Here is a 23,807-nt window from a genome sequence, read left to right as displayed (position 1 = left end):
AATGGTCGATTATTGAAAATCTGGATCTGATATTAAATAAATTATCCTTTCCTACTCTCCAAACTGATGACTTTTATAATTAATGGGCTAATTTAACTGCAAAGCTTCAAGTCAGTAATATTAATTAAAAAGAAGACATGTAAATGACCTTCTGAAAAGGACTTATCTCTTAATTTGCCCACAAATGAGCACTTGCCATTACTTCTTAATCAACACCAGGAAGCTGGCTGGAATTAATGCGTGGCTTCTTCGTTTCAGCCACTTTTAAGAGCACTCAGAATCGCCACATGCAGACTGTTCAAGGCCAACCCTATATTTCCCTTTAATTCACCTGACCTTTCAGGCAGTGAGTGAATTTAAAGCCTTTATAGGCTTGGCCTGAATAACTGGCAACTTTCATTACTTTAATCATGGACCAAAAGCTTTGGGAAATGTCAGCCTTTTCTATGCCATTGTTTAATATGTTAATAAGATCATTAACATCTCCTTTTGCTGAGAAAAGGACCTGATAAATAAAGAAAATGGTAGGAGGTTGTAGGTGGAAGGGGATGAATAAAACTTTTTTTTTATTTCTAGGAGAAAAGAGGAGTTCTTTCCTCACTTTTTTCTCGCATAAATAGTGGCTAGCAGGTTCTAAAATTAAAAACTTATAAGCGAATGTAGTGGCCTCTTTTAGGGAGATCTGGGTCTCGAGTCAGCATATAAGGTGAAAATCAAGTATAATGTATTGCAAATTATTCCTGGCATCCCTTATATTGTCCAGAAAGGACCTTTCTAATCCATACATATGTATAACACAGCCCTGTAATTCTTCTTTTCGGAGCTAGCCTTCAATTAATTCACTCTTCTTTCTCAAGAATGTTGTTGACTGTGTTCTTTTGCACATCTTAACAAGCATTTTGCTAGCTTGCCAATAGTTAGGGAGACCCTTAAAACCACTGGCATGTTCTTTCTGTAGGTCTTATAATACCCATTGGCTGTTTCGGACTTGAATGCTTCCATTCCCTTGATAATGTAAGTGACCCAGTATGGGAATTGCCAAGTTGAATTCAGCTAAGGTAAATAAATACTTGCATCACATGACTACACTGCAACAAAGAGGTAAGGGTGAGTCTGAATATCTGTCCACCACAGCATCATCTTCACATGAAATCACTGGTTACTTTTTATGGCTTAAATTAGTATAAGATTTCTCCACTTTGGAACCTGAAGTCTAACAAACAATATTAGCACTATATCAGAATGCTTATTAACTCAACAGCAACACTGTAGAAAAGGGTGTAAGGATATTTATTTCTTACCTTTTTTTTTTATGAAGGGAAAGGCAATGCAAATTAAATAAATAAATGGGAAAAAGAAAAAAGAAAAGCCACCACAATGAATTGTCCATTGCAAGGGAGGTAATCATAAGACTACACCTGCTTTCAGACACAGCTAGATGGATGGGACAGTAGTTTTGAACGGGCTCAGCATTAAAATACCCCTCCTGTCCTTGTCATGGTTGGGCTTACTGCCAAGGCAGCTCCTAGATTCTGATAAGTCCGTTATATGGCTCCAACCCCAATCTTGCATCACTTCCCTGAAAACATCCATGAACTGGTGTCTGATATTCTAAGTCTGACACTCTTTGGCCACTCATTTTGTGTGTGTTCATTAGAGATTTTAACTTCTCAGAGATATGATATCCTCACCTGCCCAATGGGATGGGAGGTATGGGGCAGGACTCATGGGGCCACATGGGGAGAGCTGCCATAAATCTCGAAGTTCCATGCAGATGTTACAAGGAGGATAACCAACGAAGACAGCAAGTGGGGCAGCAGACGTTTCGAATCCTGATTACAGGGCTGTGAAACTATAATTTTTCAGATAATTCAGAGCCAAAGCCTTTCTGAAATCTGAAAACACGAATGTTGATTTACAGTCTTTGCTGACTGAATTCACAAGATGACTACACTAAGGCTTCTAATCACCTTGTGTTAGGCAGCCCTGGTGTTAGCTACTGGGACAGGGTTTTGTTTATTCATAAATCTCCCTTGGCTCCAGGGTTCAGGCTGCTTTGGGAAGACAGACCACTCCTTAGTGGTGGGAGAGGAAAAGGAAGTATGAGAACAGTAATACGTTTGTTCTGTTTTATTATTCTTTTTTCTTTCCCTTCCATGTTGTTTCTCTTACCTACCAGAGGTAACTGTCAATAATGGATATGATCTTAGGCTCAGAGACAGCCTTCTAGCATCAAAAAGTACATTTTCCAGATTTCCTTTGTCTGACCAGGGGTAAATTATTTACTGCCTATGATCCTTCCACTTTCTTATCTATGTCAGGGGAAAGGCCACTTTCTTTGGGAGACTGATGTCAAGGTGAAAAGAGCCACCTCTATGAACTTGCCTGGTATGCAGTGGACCTTCTCACCCTAGCCTCCTTGTTTCTTCTGACCAGTTTCAAGCCCTTTGCCCTGAGAGACGGCATCTTTGCTTGGAAGGTGAGCTCTGTGTTATAGGCGTCCTCAGTTACACTCTGAATGACTCAGTGTTGCTACCTTACTGGTGAGAAACTACATCACATGGAGCAGAGACAGAATTTAAAGGTCTCCCATACACCACCTCTGATCCATTAGCAAATTCTGTGAGCTCTGCTTTCCCATTGCTTTTCAAATCTGATCACTCTCCTCTTGACCACTGTTATCACCCTGGCCCAAGCCACTTTCATGTCTGACCTGGACCACCACAATCATGTCTCTGTGGGTCCTCCTGCTTCCACTCTTGTCCCCTGCACAGCAGTCGCACTGATTTTTGACTCTGTGATTCTACGGTGCTCATCCTTCCACGGGGTTCCCATTACATTTGGACCAAATCCAAATCCTTATCATGGTGGATGAGATTCCCACAGGATCTTGCCCCTGCCCAGCTCTCCAGACATATGGCTTGACCTCCTCACCTTGTTCATGGCATGCTGGTGACACAACACAGCATCCTGCTGTTTCTTGTGCATGCCGAGCATGCTTCTATCTTGGGGACCTGGCATTCCCCAGTATGTTTCTATGGTTTCTCCTATTATCCATTCCCATGAAGTTACTCTCTATCTTCTTATCCTGCCCTCCCCCACTCCCCACCCTTGATAGCACTTAGCACAACAAGCTATTATATCATGTATTTGTTTGCTTATGTATCCTGGCTCTTAAACTAGAACATAAACTCAGTGAGAGCGAGTTCTTCTCATCTCCTAGATATATCCTCAGCAACTACAATAATATCTGGCACAGAGCAGATGCTCAGTGAATTTGTTGAACGGAAGTGTCAGATTCTAAAGCTGAGAAAAGAAAATGTTTAAGGAAGTTGGACCTTATTTTAAAGAAAATCCCTAAAAAGATATCTCTGAAAAATATGTAGAAAATGAACAGTTTCCAGTGAGCTCTCTGCCTTTAGCACATTTATCCCAGCATTATTTCTTGCTTTACATATGTGACAGTGTTTTGATGACTGTTGTCGTGTTTTGTAAAGCCCCTTGAGCTACTTGAAGGCAAATACAATATAAATGCAAACTAATAATAAACCACCTCTCTGTTTGGTACTCATAATAAAGTACATAAGGCTTTTGATGATTCACTGAAAAATAAAGTAGAGAGTTTCTAAAGGTAAAGAAATAGGTCAAGTCAAAATCATTATAGTCCGATCCAAGCAGCAAGGGGCCTTAGCAGGTAAACCCATCACAAATTAAGCCTCAGAAATTCACTTCTTGGGGCGTCTAGGTGGCTCAGTCATTAAGCGTCTGCCTTCAGCTCAGGTCGTGATCCCAGGGTCCTGGAATAGAGCCCCGCATCAGGCTCCCTGCTCCGCGGGAAGCCGGCTTCTCCCTCTCCCACTCCCCCTGCTTGTGTTGCCTCTCTCACTGTGTCTCTCTCTGTCAAATAAATAAATAAATAAAATCTTAAAAAAAAAAAAAAAAGAAATTCACTTCTTGATGATTTGAACAAAGGTGAAAGCCTCCTACCTTCAAGGCATTCTGTTAGATTGCCACCATTATTCTACTCTAACCTAATCCTTTAGTCAAACAGACAAAATTCTGATTTTGTTGTCTACAACACAGCTACCTCTACATAAGTCAACATTTTCTCCCTTCTGGAGAATGTATTTTCTTATATTAAAAATACGATAGACAAAGAAGGAATAATAAAACCATATGATTTAATTGGTTAGACCTACCCAAAGTCAAGATTATAGAAGTTATTTAAAACTTTCTTTCCATAATATTTATGAATACATTTTTTACTTTTATGAAAAGTTTATGGAAATTAGATTCCAAGTTTACATGGCTTAATTACAGATGCTCGTAATACATAAAGGAGAATATTTTGGAAAAGTTGAATGTGACTATCTTTTGCTGTTCCAAATCTATGCTTCTAAAACTATCATGGAAAGGAACACGTGTTTGCCTAAAGTGCTTTCCTACTGCTTTTGATAGCAAAACAATAAATTTGCTGAGCCACTTTAGAGCTGTCAGTCTTCAATATAATGTTTTAAAAGTAATCCATTCATGTGGCCTTTCATTTTATTGATTTTTTAATATTAAAAAAACCTCTGGGAAAAGACAGAGTTATAGTCTAACATGAAACTCTATTAAACAGTTCAATGTTTGGTTGTTATGGTAATGTTCTAGCATTTTGTATTTTGCCTTTACTATTTGACATAGAAAAAAGAAATAAACTTATCACATGGTCATCTTTTTTACTCCTTTTGGGAAAAAGATAAGGTGGGAAAAAATTTATTAAAGCAACACACAGGAGCTGCCATCAGGTTGTAAAGGAGTTTATAGACCCAGCAAGACGGGCAAACAGAGAACGTAGAAAGAAGAAAAAAGGTATTTGTCTCAGTTTTCAGATTGATTTTATTGCTAATAATGACACACATGGGAAGTCTTGACTTGTTTCTCACATGGAAAGTTAAACTCTTAAAAAAAAAAAAAAGAAGAAGAAGAAGTTACTGTTGACATATGTGATTCCAGAATAGGAATTCCAATTACAACTCTGATTTGCAAGGTTTAAGCTTATTAGGAACCCTTGGAGAATTTAACAAATTAATGTAAACACTCAGAATAAATTTCAAAATATATCAAAAGTCCTTTTTTGGCATAGCTCCAAAAATGACCAGTCCTGGGTTATACTTTATCACGTTTAAACTATGAGACACCATTTCATGGATATTCTTCCTATAGAAGTCATCCTTCAGGATACTTGAGAGTTTCAGATTCCTCTGGAAGTGAAGACTACCTTCATTTCACTTTTTTACAAGTTCAAATATCAAGAAATTATTGTTACTGACTTAATCCCCAAAGGGAAAAGAAGGGGAAAGAAATTACAGTAATAAAAAGGAGATTTTCCTTTAATCAGCTTCTTATGAAGAACTGTAAAGCAAACTCCTGGTACAGGATGAAGGTGATTATACCTCCCAGATGGCACAGGACTAAAGAAATATGTGGACAACGATTTCTTCTCCAAGAAATAAAGGCCCATCACCATGCTTACTCCTGAATGAGTCAGAGCATTAGAGCACTGAGCACTGAGCAAAGGTGCTTAATGGTTCCGAGAGAAGGTGCATCACCCTCTCTGACAGGGCTCATTTGCATACACCCGGTTAATCCCAGCAGGAGGTATGCATTCAGGGGTCTTCCAGAGCAGAAAACTAGAGGTTCTTAGATAAAAGCAGTTCCTTACTAAACTTTATAACCTCATTCTAAACTCCAGTTGTCAGTTAACAGCTTTCAGGATGACATCTTAAATCAAGAAAATGTCACACGTGTACAGTAACTGGCCTAATCTTTTCTGTAAATTGCTGCCTGTGGTTTTCAAAAACATAGTAAATTGCTGGCAATTGACAATGTGTCTCCCCTGCATGGCTAACTTCACTTCTGCACAGTTAACAAATCAGGCTTAAATTATTCATCAGATCACCCAATGTCTAGGCTCTTCTGACTGTCATTGATTCGGGACCAGTAGCCTGCCTGCCTTTTATACTGAAGAGAAATTCACGCTCCTGGCATATAAGATTAATTGCATGCAGGAAATAATAATACTCTTCGTCTCAGTATCTCATTTAACGGTGAGCACAACTCACTGCACAACCAGCATTTCTGCTTCCTATGCTGTCCTGAAGCAGGACAGAGTATTTTCTCACACTAATACTTAAAATAGCCTTAATACGCCCTTATACTTCTAATATACTGAGGAGGTGTTTTCTCTATTAATTCTATCATTACAGGGCAGGAAAAAAATGATGAGTTATATGTACAAACTAAAACATCAGACGGACCATTTAGGAATGAGGCCATCAAACCATTGTTCATTGTTCTGGAAAGAGGGTCAAATCAACTCCCCAGGGATGCCTGGGTGGCTCAGTCATTAAGCGTCTGCCTTCGGCTCAGGTCATGATCCCAGGGTCCTGCTCAGTGAGGAGCCTGCTTCTCCCTCTCCCTCTGCTGCTCCCCCTCCTTGTCCTCTCTCTCTCTGACAGATAAATAAATAAAAATCTTAAAAAAAAAAATCAACTCCCCAGACAGCTCAACCGAATTGAATTTTTGTTGCTAAAATAAATATGGGGATAGAGCGCTTGGTTTGAAAGGGCGTCTTAACACCATTTTTCTTTCAGCAGCAGACATGGGATTTTTCAGGAAGCATATTTACCCTTCCTTGAAATACTTTTTGAATTAGGACTGGCTCTAAGCTAAATAGTGCAGTGCAACAGCCTTGTATTTGAGGAACACGTTTGTCTACTTATGCACAGGGCAATTAACTTCGGATCATCTCGAAAGGATTCCCAACAGCCTGGCATTTTCTCCTGACTGTGTCTGCCTGGACAGATATTTCCCGGACACTGGTAGTAAAGGTCTGTAACTTGATAGCTCCCTTGTTTAGAGTATGTCCCTACAAGACCATGTCCCAAAGGTAGTGACCTTGGCTCTGATGCATGTAATTCCATGGAATTGTCTCACCAACGTCTGCTGGCCAGAAGAGAGTCTGAGAAAAGAGCGTGGGATGGAGGTGGGTGGAGAGATGCAAATTCATTTCAGATTTTAAAACTCAAAGCATGTTTCTTACCTATGGTATGTCAATAACAGCATCTGTGTTTGTGAAGGTCAGCTTAGTAGTACTTGTAACGTTCTTCTTCACTGAATGTGTCCAATCCTCATCCCATCTTCCTTAGGAAACCTCCTCTGATCCTGGTGAAGACTATATTCCCTGCTCTGTGATTCCCTGCTCTTTTTCCTTCATTATCATAACACTGTTATTGTTATTTTCTTGTTATTACTCATTTAATGTCTGTCTTTCCTATGATACAGAACATTTTATGAGGGCAAGAACTGAATATAGCCCTAGTGCGTGGCACAGTGCTTCAAATTAAGTAAATACTAAGTAAAATTATCTGTAGAATTATATGTGATTAGTTAGACATTATTTTCAGCTGTATATATCAAGCCCCCAAACACATCTCCTACTATAAGAGAATTCTGGTCATAGGCAGCTCAGGGTAGTATGAAAACTTCACAGAGTTATTAGGTTCCCAAGGCTCCTTTTAACTTTTTATTCTATTTTTCTCATTCATGGCTAACATCCTCAGGGTCACCTCACAGTCCAAGATGGCTATCACCACTGTGGTCACAGAATAATGGCCCCCAAATACTTCCATGTCCTAATCCTCACTACCTATGAATATGGTACCTTCCATGACAAAAGGGCTTTGCAGATGCGACTGAAGTGAAGAACCTCGATATGCTGAGATTAACCTGTGTTATCCAGGTGGGCCCAATCTAATCATGTGAGCGCTTAAAAGTCGAGAAGTTTTCCTGGCAGCCAAAAATCAGAGAGGTGCCAGAATGAGAAGGATTCAAACTGCCATTTCTAGCTTTGACGATGGAAGATGGGACATTGGCAGCCTCTAGAGGCTGGAAAAGAGAAGGAAAAGATTCTCCCCTAGATCTTCCAGAAAGGAATACAACCCTGCTGACACCTTGATTTTATTTTATTTTTCTTAATTTTAGTGAGATATAATTGACATATAACACCCTATAAAGTGTACAATGTGATGATTTGATAGATATATTGCAAAATAATTGCTACAATAAATTTAGTTAATGTTCATCCCCTCACATAGCTATAAAAATTTTTTTCTTGAGATGAGAATGTTTAAGATCCATTCTCTTAGCAACTTCAACTATACAATATACAGTACTGTCAATTATAGTCATCATATTGTACCTAGCATCCCAGAACTTATTTACTTTATAACTGGAAGCTTGTAACTATTGACCACCTTCACCCATTTCCCCAACTCCCCAAGCCCCACTTCTGGCAACCACCAATCTGATCTCTGTATCTATGAACTTGGTTTCCTTAGACCCCACATACAAGTGAGATCATATGGTATTTGTCTTTCTCTGCCTTACTTACTTCCCTTAGCATCATTCATATCCTTAAGGTCCATCCATGTCGTCACAAATGGCAAGATTTCCTTTTTTTATGACTGAATAATATTCCTGTGTGTGTGTGTACACATATCAAATACATACAGACATTGATCATTCTCTTGATCCATTCGTCTGTCAATGGACACATAGATATGTAGGTTGTTTCCACGTCTTGACTAATATAAATAATGCTGCAAGGGACATGGGGGGTGCAGATATGTCTGTGGGACAATGATTTCATGTCATTCAGATATATTCCCAGAAGTGGAGTTGCCGGATCCTATGGTAGATCTATTTTGAATTTTTTGAGGAACACCCATACTGTTTTGCATAGTATGTTTGACATCTTGATTTTAGCCCATTGAGACTTGTAGGATTTCTGACCCACAGAAGTGTAAGATTTGTATTAAGTACAAGATTTGTACGCTTTAAGTCACTAAGTTTGGGCCTGTTTTGACACTAAATTAGTTCCTTAGCAGCCTTTCCAGAAGTCCTTCATAATTCTTCTGCTTCTACCTCAGTGGCCAGAACTTAGATGACCACACCGACTCTTACAGGAGCAAAGAGATACATGTTTTTTAGCACTTCTGTCTCACACGAAAGCAGGGTTTTCCCTGACTCTTAATCAGAAAAAGGGGGAATAGATAATAGAAGGGAACCAGAAACCTCAGCCACCACTTGTTTAACAAAAGCATAATTAGATAAATATAGTTGAAAACCTAGAAAACTAGGAAAATGACATAATCTTCATAGAAGTTGATTTCCTATTTGGAAATTAATTTAACAAATGGATATCTTTCCTTTAAATTTTCAGTTCTCTAAATTTCATTCAATTTTTGTCTCTTCCATCTAATTTTGATCTTAGAGATGTGTGCTTTTAAAATTTCTATACTTTTAGCAAATTAAGAACTACTGATACTCAGATTCCATAAATACAAGACCTTGAGTCAAACCAGCTTCCACAAGAATAAAGTAGAATTACTTGTTTAATACCCTTATTTTTTCCTTCAGCTTCATCTTTTATTTGAATGTGAAATAGTCTGCCTGGTTTTTATAGTAAATGGAAAGATCCCCCCAAAGAGCCAAGCTTTCAGGGAGTCCAGGGTGCTAGATGCTTCAGCGTGCCGATTGCAGCACTCAAGTACCCTGACGGTTCCCAGCAACACAACTGGATGGTGTATCGCTACTGTGCTGTCATTCCTGAGTCAGCAAACAGGCTGAGGGTGATTCATGCTGAGAACTTCCAGATGATGGAAGAGATACAGCCTTGTCCCTGATTACCAGACACTTGGAGGCTTGTTTCTGATTCCCCTTTCATCCTCTCTTCCCGTGTCTCTGTTCTGCGGTCTGAGCAGACAGCCAGTTCCACCTCATCTTCTGGGCAATCTTTGCTCTGGGAACTGTTTCTCGGTTGTCCTGTCTGTCAGTCCTCAGCTAGGACATGGAGGACTGAAACTGCTCCTGCCTCCTGACGCTCTTCCCCGGGCGGGCGTGTGCTCAGACAGGATCGCAGTCAGCTCTGCTGGTGGGCAGACGTGACTCGCAAGGACCTTCATACTAAAGGGCATGTCGTTACAAGGCTTTCGGAATTGTCATTCTGCTAGTGCTCCCTGCATCAGGAGAAAGCAAAACATACCTCCCTTCTTATCTCTCATCTTTGACACTAATCTCCTGGCCAATCATTTTTTTCACAGCTTCTCCTATATATCTGGTTTGATTTCCTTATCATTCTGCTTATCCTGCATTCTCAAGCTTATCCCTTCTGAGCCAGGGATCCCGAACTCGTGTGCCATGGCAGCTGGCGGGACAACACTGGGCTTCCAGTGGCTGCCATGACAAATCGATGCACAGATACTTTTAGGGCCATTTGTGTTCAAGACCCCAATCAGTCAGAGGCTTCAGGCCCATACTTCCTCATACCATCACAGAACAAAAGACACTTTCTCTGTGCAAAGAGAACCTTTTAGATATTATCAGTGTTATCTGTGATGTCCCCTCTACAGGTTACATAGGAGAATTTGGTACAAAGCATGTAAACGACTTGTGATTGCCTTCATCTGAGAGTAGTGTTGAATAATTGTTATCATAGGCTCCTCTGTTGTACAGGGCCCTTGAGCTTAACGCTCGTTAGTTGTAATTTGGCTGTGTGGTGCTCTTTTATTTTATAAAACTGCACCATGGTATATGCTGCTATTCTTGTTTTAAAAAGTAAATAAATGCAACTAATCAGGCTCTCTTTTGAATCTTGTGAACACTGGAAATGTCACCTGGAATTCTTCATCACTAGGATTGTACTCTTAATTGACATTTCATAACAAAGAGATTGTGTCTTCAAAACAAACTAATTAACATCACAGCAAGAAATTCCAAAATCTTAATGGCATTTTCTCATGTTCTATTCATTCTACACATTGTGCTAAAATGGTCTTATGTTCAACTGACTGCACCAAAACTTCTGCAGTAGCTACTTTAGACTGTCTTTACAAACATAGCAAAGCATTTGAATATAAGCTATAAAAGTGTGGTTTCTCTGCAGCACCAAAGTGTTCTTGAAGATGATGCTTACATGGAAATTCAGCAGGCATGGCCAACTCAGAATGGTTTAACTTATGTAAGCCATGGCTTTAACAAATTACATCTATTAGAATCATCATAGATTTATTAAAAATAAATATCATCTAGGGGCACCTGGGTGGCTCAGGTCATGATTCTGGGGCCCTGGGTTAGAGTCTGCTTCAGGCTTCCTGCTCAGTGTGGAGTCTGCTTCTCCCTCTGCACCACCCGCACCCCCACCCCCCCAGCTCATGCTCTCTCTCTCTCTTTCAAATGAATAAATAAAATAATTTAAAAATGAATATCATTTCATCAAATTTAGGGAGAATTAGGCATATTTGAAGACTGTCACATCGGCAGAGGCCACTAGTAGAAGCTGAAAAGACTAAGGCCAGCATGACGTCCGAATCTGCAACCTCCACCATCAGCTATAGGATGGCGATGTAAGCAGTTGACTACTTCCTATCTGCTCTCCCAGAGGAGTAGAGTCACAAGAAGGGAGGAGAGGGGTATGTGAAGGCCTTAAGCACGGTCCGCTCTGGTGAGGGCACAACTGATCTGAATCAGACATGAGACTAATTTTGAATGACCAAATCTGTTACAGAATCTATACACAGTGTAATAAGGAATGGAAATAGGGTTTGAGACAAAATAGTTGAGAGACTGTTCACTCTCAAGAAATAAAACTAGTTTATAATTATAATCCAGTGAGTTGAGACAATAAACTAGCTATCCAGGTACCATGTTTACCCTTCTTTAAAAATTGATCTCAGGCATATTTTCATTATAAGAATATGAATAAACTATAAAATACAAAAAAAACCCTCTGTGTAGTTTTCCAATTATATTTGCCTGGGCCTTGTTCAATACAGTTTCTCTAGTCATACAGCAACAGAACTTACTGTTGATAGAATAATACATCCATCTGCTTTTTTGGAAAAAAAAAACTATTTGAACTTCTACAGAGGGGCATAAGATTATCACACAAATTTCTGATTAAAAACTCCTAACACCACCCACCCTGCAGCATTTATTTAGCAGTATGTTATACTTTCTATATGTCATTGGACTATAACATAGGGGCAAATTATATTTTTAGAGCAAATGTTTTTAAGACATTTGCATTTGATGAAATTTATGAAAAATAAAGTACTAAGTTTAAACTGGGTTATAATTTTCTTTATATGGAAAAGAAGCTACAGGGGAAAACAATGATTTTCCCATATAAAGAAGGACCCTGAAGATGCTATTTTAAGAAGTTGTGTTCACTTAGATCCATGCCAAAAGAAAAAGTATAGTTTAAGTCTTTTGGAATAAGAAATGCATAACTATATTTATGCTGCTTTGCTATTTAAAAAAAAAATTGTATTATTTTGGAGAAAAAGGGTTTAGACATAAAAGATGAATGAACCACAAGGAACCAAACATAAAAATAAACATTTGCAAGTCTTTGGGTCTTATATTAATTTAATGCCTGGAAGCAGATTGTGATGGTTCTTCCTTTATTAATCCTTAATAACTGGGTAGATATCCGCTTCCACTTCCATCTTCCCCTATCCCAGTCAATATCATATGCAAAAACATTCTTTCTGCAGGATAAGTACATAACAATATATTAATTCTGATCCTGAAATATTTTGGTATTCTAGTGAGCTGAGTTTATGCATTTTCCCAAAGTGTCTCATTGATATAGATATGACATTTACTTCATGATAGAGTAAATAGGATACCATTCTTGTAGTTCTAAATGTAGGCATAATTTTGCTGGGTTTCTGGGATGCTCCTGTATCATTTGCTGCTACATGATTCTCAAATAAAGATATTTTGTGCCCTAGCTTCACCCCTCTGTAAACATCATATTTCAAGATTCCTTTTGAAAAATGTCCAGGTAGGAAGAGATCATGAAAAGGAAAAGATAAACATAAGTTTAATATTCATTGCTAGATTCAGTAAGTTGCATTTATTTCAATAAAAAAGAAATACACTATACATCATTGATTTAGTTTGAAACTGTCATCCGAAAAAGAATTCTTTGAGACAAAAATATTTAGACTGTTTATAAGAAATAATGGGTGGATTGTAAACAGCCGAAGGAAACTGAAGTTCTGTTTCCTAAGCAATTGCTCCTGTACATAACTCTGAATTGACTCTAAAAGTTTTCTACTTGAAAGTGCCTGTCCAAAGCCACAGTTAGTGGAAGAATCCAACCTTGAAGGAAAATGAATCTTGAGTAAGAAAGATAATTTTTTCAGTAAGTACAGAAGAACAATTCAGGCTAAGTAATAAGAATGAGCCTTGAAAAGAAGAATTATCTCATTGATCTTGCCTGGCTGCTCAGGTGAAATATTCAGCTGAAGAATCTCACAAGAGAAAAAGACCCTTATGTATGAAAAGGTGACAATTTAAGTCAAAAAAAACCAAAAACAAACAAACAAACAAACAAAAAAAAAACAGAGAGAGTGCTATTATTGCCATTGGGGGAAATGGCTTAAATTTCCTTAAGAATCAAAATACCTACAAATTAGGTCACAATGGAAAAAGTCCAGTTGTTAAAACATGATATAGAAGGAAAAAAATGAAGGTAGGTTTCCTTTTGTGTGAAGGCAATGTACAGCACCTATACAGAGTAGAAATCAGTAAGGGTTAGTCTCTCTCTCTCCCCCACCCCTTGTTTATAAGTTTTTGAAAGGTCCCCGATCAAAGCAGATGATTAATAAGATATTCATAGAACTTGTTTATATTTATTTCTCTGTCTAAATTATGCTCATGCACAGTCATGCACATTTTATATTCTATGAAAATGAGCCACACTCAAAATTCTCTAGGATCACAATGTGTAAGCTCCACACACCTTTCGAGAAAAGGTGATTAGAAGAAATATTAGCTCAAAGTTTGTACACATTAGAGCAAGCAGGAGCATGGCATAAGATATTAGCTTAAATTCCTTTGGAATTAAAAAGAAAGTACAACTTAAGTTCTCAACACAACTTATTTTTCACTCTCTTTAAATGTGGTAAATAAGTTGAGTTTTCATATTTACATTCTGAATGTATTCCTAGGGAGGAAAAAAATGATTTCAAGTCTTGCAACCTCCAAAGAAGCAGCAATAACTTATTAATTGTGCCCTGGGTGATCTTAAACTGTGGCAGAAAAACAGCCTCAGAGACTTCCAAAGATGCATAAAGTTCTCCTAGGGGGAACAGTAGGGACACCAGGAGAATCCAGCTGCAGAAGTATTTCAAAAAAAGCCATTTACATGTTGAAGGAAAGGATTTAATTAATAGTGTTACAGCTGTGAAGTTAATATGCAGATCTGAGGTCCTATCACAAGGGACTGTTACATATTTTTTAAACAAGTCACTCAGTCTTACATTTTTTCCCCTTACAGCTCTTGCATAGTAATAAATATATGTCCCGAAGGCTTCAGGCGAGAATCATGATGTCTGCTAATTTCTTCAATAATAATAAAGATGATGATGTTGATGGCAATTATGAGAACCACTATTTACTGAAACCTCACTCTCTGCCAAGATCCCTTCTAAGTCCTTTATATGCATTATCTTATTTAATTCTTTCAACAATCCAGTAAAATTAGTGCTGCAGTTTTCCTCAAAAGGAAGCTGAGGCTCCAGGAGATTATGTAAATGCAGACCCGTAATCATCCCTGACCCCACCATACCTGTACACCTTCCTTAAAAACAATACAGCCCTTTCTTTTAAGTTCTGGAAGATCTGAAGAGAATCAGGACCCTCAAGACCAGTGACAAACACACGATGCAGAGCTGATTGGCAGATGAGGTAAAAAGGAAAGGAATATCTGGATGTTGGAATCAAGAATCCCCATAAGAGGTCAAATGTAGAATTGTTCATGTCCACAATAATGTGCACTAATATTTAATAAGAATGATTATGTGGTTACTGTCACTGGAACAACACCGAATAGAGATAATTGTGGAAATTAATCTGAATCCAGTTTGGGGGAAAAGATCTGTTATTTTAGAATGGCTATTTTAGGCAAACATCCAGGCCAAAGGAGACTTCTATTAATCTATCCAAGTGGGTAATGCCAAGGAACGCCTTCACGAACTAGCAAGAAATAGAGAGCTCTAGAAAGTATATACCAGCATATATGGACAAGGAATTTCTTATAAAAACTAGAGTCCAACCTCGAAGTGTTGCAGAGGTGCTTGGGTTTGTCAAGCGTCCTTAACTCGGCTCAAGTTTTCAGACTAGATTTCCTACAGACTGCAACTGAGGCCGCACTGTGGCTAACCAGGGAAATGTTACCAGCCTTTGAGGCGGTTAATAGAAGGAGAACAACAGAAAATCTTTAAGATGCTCACTTTGGCGTCATCTATCCTTTTAGCGACCTAGAATACTTGGTTGATTGCCTAATGGCATTTGAATGCGTAATAAAATGAGTGACTGGGACTAGTATATCCATCATTTTTAACCTTGCACCCAAAGAAATGAGAAAGAAAAAAACCCTTGACAGGCATATTGATATTAGAAAAGCAGTTACAAAAAGCAGTGCACAAAAGTTACCTTGAGCAGCGGAGGGAAAACAGACTGGTATGGAAAAAAAGACTACCATTATTATCTTCCTATCAGTTCATAGGGTTGTTTTGAAGCTTACCTGAGTTACCATAAATGATGTGCTTAAAACAATGCTTCATACCCAACAAGTGTTGATTACTACTACTATTTATTGGCAAACTGGTCCCGTTTTTATATTTCACAGAGACTTAGCATGGTTAAGGGATTTGCCGAAGGACCCATAGTTAATAAGTGCTAAAGACAAGATTTGAGTGAAAGACTTGGGATTTGAAATTCAGTTTTCTTTTAGCATACCATAATACCAATTCCATAGGACAAATTTCTTCTGGTCTAATTTTTTCCCAAAAAATCGGTTTATATGGAAGAAAATAGAAGAGAATTACTACCCAGTACAGTAATGATTTAAAATGACCATTCAAATTACAAGATACAAAATGCCATGGTTTGAAAAATGCTATGCTTAACTTATTATTCACAATTATTATATTCATAAAATTTGTATTTTAAAATTACTTTATAATCTGCGTGTTACAGAAGATAACTAGGCACTGATTTAAGCACTTTTTTCTGTCTTAAAAATTAGAGGTTAAATGAGATTAATGGCACAAATATTAAGGGTAGACGCTTGTGCATATGTATAAAAGTCAGTATTAGAAATGTCATTTTTGGCTCCTGAACACATTTGCCAATGTGAGAAAATGATGACAAGTTCTAATTATAAGGTTATTATAGTGTAGAATAAAGAGTAACCACCTCTGGAGGTTCCGGAGAAAATCCTTCAGGGATTTTTGCTGCTTAGCTAAATCAAAAATTCTTTGTTACCCTATGCACTTCAATGGAGCCTAACAATTCTGAGTCTGTGCTAGTCAATGCAAATTTTCTAAGATCTAAACCCGCAAATGCTAGTAGAAGACCATTATGTTACTTAGAAGTTTTCAGACGATCATACAATAGAATAAGTTAGCACACATACAGGGAATAATGAGAAATCTGAAAAAAGAAAAAACAAAACACAACAACAACAACACTATAGCTTTCTTATTCTTTTTGTAATTATACTATTACATTTCTTCTCTATGATTTCTACAAGTAAAAATTGTGCTGGTTTATGAGCAAAATGTATGAGAAACACAGCTAGAAACTTTACCCAAGATGCCCTTACAGTGGGATGGCGATCGAAAGCTGGTTCTGCAGGAGTCACAGTGAAAACTGTGTGCTTTGCTGACACTAGCTGCAGACAGACAGAAATGAGGCTGGTAACGCGTTGCATCGACAACTCTCGTCCGTCTGAGCAGAATTTCAAGATGCACTTAGTTAGTGAATATATCCTCCACTTACATATATAAGGCTTTCATCCTTTGTCAAACTTTTATTTTTTCAGAATTAATATTGAAACAAAGACAGTGACTTGCTATTCATATTTATTACATTAATGTTTTTGTCAATCCCCGTTTCCACTTTAAATTACGAGAATGCTCAAAACCATTTTTCATTTAACATTTGGGGCTGTTGTCACTGTGACATTAGGCCTTTTTAAACTGGACATGAGGATACACTGGAAGCTGAGTTTCAGTACAGCTTAACAAACCAAACCATAAAGCCATAGTTAAACCATAAAGCTCCCAAGATCATTCTTTCCTGATCAGTATCCAAACTTATTTTTGATTAGTATTACATTTGTAATGTTATTTAGATTACCCCTCCTCTCTCTCTCTCCCTCTCTCTCTCTCTATATATAGATATACATACACACACATACTCTCTCTCTCTCTCTCTATATATATATATAATACACACACACTCTATATACACACACACACATATAGTCAAAATAATTATTTATTAGTGTACTCTTTTTAAAGTGTACCTATTTAAAAGCATGATAAACTTACCTTAGAGAGTCCACCTACTTCCAAATAAAAGCAGATAATGAACACGTTCCAGGTGACCCAGAGGGCAGTCCATACTGTGTACTAGAGAGAAAGGGATCAAGGGGGAGAAAGAGAAGAAAAAACGTAGAGATTAAAGGCATGTATACTAAATAAATCAATAATAAAAATGTCAATAAGTCTAAGTCTTCTGGGAAGAAGCAGGGCACGCTCAGAAAAGAGTGCTCCTTATGAGGTCCCCTAAGATCTAGAAATTAAAAATCCAATAGTTTCTTTGGCTTTCAGTGGATGCCAATAAAGCTAGATTTATTTTTAAAGTGCTTTGCTGGCTTGCAGATAAAGTTAAATCCAAGTGCTGACTTGATTTCTGTTTTCTGAGTATTAGCTTTTCCAGGGAATACAATTATGCAAATTTTCTGTGGGTTATCTATCTATCTTTTAGTTAATATTATAAGCTGTCAAATTTTTAGGAATGTTAGTCAAAACTCAGCACTTCCCTATCCCTGAATGAAGATCATGTTTGAAAATGGATGTTTGGAGTAAAATTAACAAACTTTCCTATTGAACTATTTTAGTATGAGTGGAGTGTGTATGTCTCCAATGCAATCATATAAAATATATTTTTAAAAAACACAACAATTAAGAAATGGGATTAAGAATGAGCAAATAAACGACAGATTTCCACAATGGGAAAATACCTTCCAATCACAACCAACAGACTCTAAACATGCTCACCTTACTGATTAATTGGTTTTATTAATGTAATATGTATTAGGAAATGCCTTCCTTGAGAGTACTGGTCAGTCTGAATTAAGGTAGCCTTAGATCAAAACTCATCGGTGGAGAGGGTCTTAGGGCGCAATTCACCTAGTCATTGATGAAGAAACTGAGATATAGAACTGACATATGGGTAATAGCTTGGATGACTGAGGATGGAATTTACTCTGGGAACGTAATACTACGGTTTTCTCATTCATTTTACTTTACCACAAAAATCTATAAATTCTTAAATTTCTTAAATAGACATACTAATTAAATCACTGCTTTTTATCAGTGATTTTAATCATCACATGCTATTGTCAAATTAAAATAATTATTGAAATCATTTCATTAGCTGTCTCAAATAATAAAATTAGGAATTTTAAACACTGTGTAAAATAGCCATGTTCCTATTGGAAACCTTATCAGGAGGTTTTAACTATTCATAAAATTTATTTTACATTTTGTGTCTTTCTGTCAGTTATGATTTTTAAAAGGCTTTCAGAATAATCTCATGTAGGTGCCAAGTTCTATAACTGGTTACATTTGATGTCACATTATACATCTTGTTTTCTTTCTGGAGAGGGGGTTTTGCTTTTGTTATGTTATTAAGAATAATGCAATTATGAGTTAAGGCTCCAAAATCACTGGAAATTTAGAGAAGCTGGCAAATACGTTAAAACATTAACACAAATTAAAATACACAGGGAGGCTTTTGGTATTTGTAGATATTGTTGATGCTGCCAATATTTTCTGTTAGTTAAGTCTGGTATGAATGGAGTTAGTTTTAAAAATGTGCCAACTGCCTTGCAATACACTTTTATAAACCACAAAATATTCCCATGAATAATGAAAATAGCTAACCTTCAACCTCAATGTATACTTTTTGCAAACTGATCAAGTCACAATAACCACAACAAATTTTAAAGCTGCTGCTAATTGGTGTCTGACCTTTTTCATTCCAAATTAATCTCATCATGAGTCTATTAGAATGAGAGAACAGTGCAGACCACTAATTCATGAGAAAAAAAGCCAATGACAAAGGTTAAGGAAAGGACATAAAAGAAAGTAAGACTAACATAAGGAAACAAAAGTCATTGTAAAACTATCTGATTCTTAATTATTAGGACAGCAAACTTAAATACTTAAGTATTCTTTTAGAAAAGACAATCCACTCATAGTTACAACAAATGCATAATAAAACAAATCTATTTAGAAATCACAGTGCAGACTCAGTGATTGAAGTGATTCATGCCACTTGTGAACTTTCAAAGATAAAATTATCAGGCTGAGTAGGTTCCAAGTGTCAGCTGCTAACTTCTTAACAATAACATGAGTTATTACTCCGCTGCTTTCTCTGTTCCTGGTACTGTGTTAAGCACTTTCTATGTTCCTGGTACTGTGCTAAGTACTTGATATGTATCAAGTTATTCAGCCATCACACTAAACCGAGCAGGAGAGTAATCATTTGACCACCTACTTAGTGTCATAGCTGGGAGAGGAACTCTGTCTGACTCCAGAGCTGATGCTTAAGTATTACATGATAGGCTTCATTTTAAAAGATCTTAGGCAAAGGACCATGGAATAATTTAAAAGTTAATACTTCACCAAATTTTGCAACTTATCAAATGACCAATTCACCAAATTACCAGTTTTCCAAAAATTAGTTTCATTGATATAATTCCACAACTGGCAATGTATTTGAATAACAATTTCTTGTGTACTTGGCAACTAACGTATTATGCGTGATATGAATGTTACAGTTTTTTAAAAACAATACTGTAAGCTTCTCTCTTTTATATATTGGTTTGTTGAGAACAAAGATTATTTGTATGACTGAATTTTAGACTGTTATGAGATGAAAACTATATACCTCACCCTGCACTGGGGACACAAGTCTGTACATAGAGATACAGGGAAAGAAATCTCTAGTGATACAAACACATCCATAGGCATTTACCTACGCAGGAAGTGTTAGGACAACATATGTATTCTTTTACGTGCGCATACACAAGTGGGGGGAGGGGCAGAGGGAGAGAATCTTCAATCAGACTCCCTGCTGAGGGCAGAGCCAGACATGTGGCTCTACCGCATGAGCCATGAGATCATGACCTGAGCTGAAACCAAGAGTCGGACATTCAACCTACTAAGCCACCCAGGTGCCCCAATATATGTATTCTTTTTGACATGGGTTATTTTATTTATAATTCAACTGAAACAAGAATTAAAAAAGAGATGACTCCATTTTTAAGAAATACCTTTTGGTTATCATGGAGCATGCCTATATGCTCATATACCCAAATACATATACTTGCAGTATAGAAAAAACTTCCCAATATATGTAAAAAATTACTCTGTGTAATTATTATTATTATTTTTAAAGATTTTATTTTTTATTTGACAGAGAGAGACACAGCGAGAGAGGGAACACAAGCAGGGGGAGTGAGAGAGGGAGAAGCAGGCTTCCCGCGGAGCAGGGAGCCCGATGAGGGGCTCGATCCCAGAACCCTGGGATCATGCCCTGAGCCGAAGGCAGACGCATAACGACTGAGCCACGAGGCGCCCCTCTGTGTAATTATCTAGCTACCTTTTTATTTGTTGTACTTTGCTTATGTTCAGTACACATATTTTAAATCCTAATTTACACAGATAAAGCCTATAAGATGAAAAAAAATTGTCCATGTGCTCTAAGTAGCTTCCTGAATATTTCATGGTTTTACAAAGATATTTCAGTTTTTTAATTGAAATGAATTTTGGAAGTCTTGCAGTCTATTTCTTTCTCATTGAGCAATTAGTCTATAACATGAATTATTTTTACTTCCTGAGCTTGTTTTCCAATTACCAGAAAGGCCATTTATTCATTTATTCACATGTGCATCAATCAGATATAGTATTATGCACAATATGTTAGAGTTAAAATTTTAAAAAAGTAGATTTCCTGGTCACTCATTGTTCTAACAGTTTCTGGAGTTTAGTATTCATTTCCAGAAGAACTTTAAGAGAGTAATGTGCTATCCCCTTCATTTTAATGGCTAAAAAAGCAGAGTGAAAGCAAAAAAAAAAGATATATTGAACAGTTCAATCATTTACCAAGCACTTACTCTGTGTTAGATTATGTTAAGCAAGTCACATACATTACATAATATAATTCTTAAAGACAATCTGAGTCAGGTTTTTACATATGAAGTTAACTATGGGACAAATTAAAGTCCCAAGTCTTCACACCCAATAATTGATAGAGGGGATTTAATATAGGACCAATTAAATGGAAAATGGACACTCTTAACTGTCATGCTGAGTAGAAGCTCAGGAAGGAGGTTTATGGTGACATAGCAGGGAAATTTTCCTGTTAACAATTCAAATTACACAAGTTCTTATTGTTTGCACATGAGCTTTGGCATAAAAGTCCCAATTACTAAACTGTGGACCTAGCAAATTAACTTGGCTTTCTTTTTAATTTTTAAAAGCAGTTTTGAGTTAATTTCCAAAGTTGGTATTTATTCAAAAAATTTAAATTAGCTAATGCTTTTGCATTTAAATTAACTTAAAACTACCTAATTAAATTACTGCCCATGAAATAATAAAGATTTAAACAATTCTAGGGCAGAATCTCATTTTGGAATTTCTATGTAAGATTTAAAATATTTGATATAGGAATAAGCAGGAGGAAACAGCTGATTCTAGAACAGTACTTTATGCTTTCTGCTTCATTTTGTCTATAGTCAAAGAAACACAAAAGGTGCATTCAAACCTACAACTGACCTTGGTATCCACTGTCCAGTCCATCCTATAAAATAATTTCATCCAATACCCTTTAATTCATTTATTCTTTGTTCATTCGAGTATAAGTATCTTTAAAGCCCCATGCATACCAGGAGAGACCTAGAATACAACAATGGGTAGGAGCAATGAGCCTGCCAGCAGGACACAGGTGAATGGAACGAGACAGGCTAGAAGCAAGCACTGTCGCTGTGCAGAGTGCTAGGGTGGAAGGTGTCACCAGGATCCACGGGAGCAGAAAGGAGGAGGCATTTATCCTGGAGCAGGGTGCTCAGGAAAAACTCCTAAGACGTGACCATTCAGTGGAAGCATTATTAAGAGTTTTCCAAGAGGGCAAGGAGAATAGGGCATTCCAGGTAGAAAGTACAGTGTGTGCAGACAGAGGAGGCAAGAAACAGCATGTGGTCGTTAGAAAACACAATAGTTGAGCATGGCTGGTATGAGATAGGGGAGCGGGGTGGGCAGAAGAGGTAAGCAAAGGAGCAGTTTTATGAGCTTTGATTTTCCATGCCAGGAAGCCAGAAGTTTGCCAATAGACACTGTAGAGCTTGTTCTGTGGGGTCCTTTACCATAACCATTTTCATAAGGGTTTATGAATTTAATTCTTTAAATTCAGCTGTGATAAACCCTGTTTGTTGTCGGAAATGGCAGTAACTTACCCTCTGTGTTTCAGTGCTCCAAAATGTCTGTTACTTTGAAATGGATTAAATTTAACCGGCATCATGGGTGATTGTTTCAGCCAACAAAGGAGGCTAATACTAAGAATACTGCAGGCGAGTTGGAGAAAAAATCTCCTGCAATCAAAAAGCTCTTTCCCTGCTCAGTGAAAAGTCAGTATGAATTTCTAATCCAGGACTCCTCTCATTGCCACTGAAAAGTTGGTGCCTCCTGAGGCACACCTTGACTAACCTGACATATGCCATATTTGTTTTCTGACTTTTTCATACTAGAATTAATCCCAGGCCACCAGTGGTAGATCCAAACCAAAGGATTCATGGAAACAACTCAGGGATGAACTGCCCGTGGTGTGAAGAAGGTAACATGGCCTAGCCATCCTTCCAATAACAACCTGATCTTCCCATCAAACGCACTCTTTGTGAACACATTTCCCATGCTTGTGGATTAATGACTCTTCAACCATTTCTCCCCAGTGGACAATTTATACCCATCTTAGAACAAGAGGTAATCTGGAATCCCACACAGGTAACAATATTCTGTGATCAGCTGAGGTGGCAGGGCAGGATCATTTTCAATATCAAAATTTATACCAGCAATGCCACCATATAATCTGGAATCTGGTGGTGAAACAAAGTATAAAAATCATGATAAATCAACTTCAAGAACCTAACAATAACACATCCGGTTCTGCCATTTAACCATCTGGGTTCCTGGGGTAGGTCACTTAACGTCTCCTGGTCTGTAAAATTAGGGATGCTAACACATGCCCATAGGTATTTGTGAAAATTAAACCCAACAGCATCTTTGGTATGGAGGGCTTTCCCATCAATTCGTTGCGTTCTTTCTCTCCCTGTCCTGGGATATGGTCTTAAATAAGATGGCAAACCAACAAACAAAAAAGGTAGAAATTTGATTGCCACCCGCATTAAAAGAGAAAATCAACATGAGCAAAAACATGGATTGTTTTTCTAATAGATTTTTCTTGAAGATTCTGAAAGATCTAAATCCGCCTTCTCCTATGCACAAAAGGGAAAAGGAAGAGAGGGAAGCAAAGAAAAGACACCAGAGAAAGAAATGACACCAGTTCTATCATGAGTGGACTCTGAACTGATAAGGAACTACATGGGGAAAACAGTC

At 37.5% G+C, this 23,807-nt stretch overlaps 1 protein-coding gene across 2 annotated transcripts in view; it reads right to left on the bottom strand.

Moving 5' to 3' along the window:
• The window catches only part of NKAIN3 (sodium/potassium transporting ATPase interacting 3), a 619,197-nt gene that overhangs the window by 261,519 nt on the left and 333,871 nt on the right, over positions 1-23,807 (bottom strand). For both annotated transcript variants that reach the window (XM_032421632.1, XM_032421633.1), the window contains exon 3: positions 17,457-17,537. In XM_032421632.1, the coding sequence (XP_032277523.1) occupies positions 17,457-17,537 (81 nt within the window). The remainder of the gene's footprint in view (positions 1-17,456; positions 17,538-23,807) is intronic.

This window comes from Phoca vitulina, unplaced genomic scaffold (assembly GCF_004348235.1).
Source record: "Phoca vitulina isolate PV1807 unplaced genomic scaffold, GSC_HSeal_1.0 scaffold25, whole genome shotgun sequence".
Classification (NCBI taxonomy): Eukaryota; Metazoa; Chordata; class Mammalia; order Carnivora; family Phocidae; genus Phoca; species Phoca vitulina.
The sequence above is the reverse complement of the archived record's forward strand: the minus strand, read 5'-3'. Positions and strand labels throughout refer to the sequence as shown.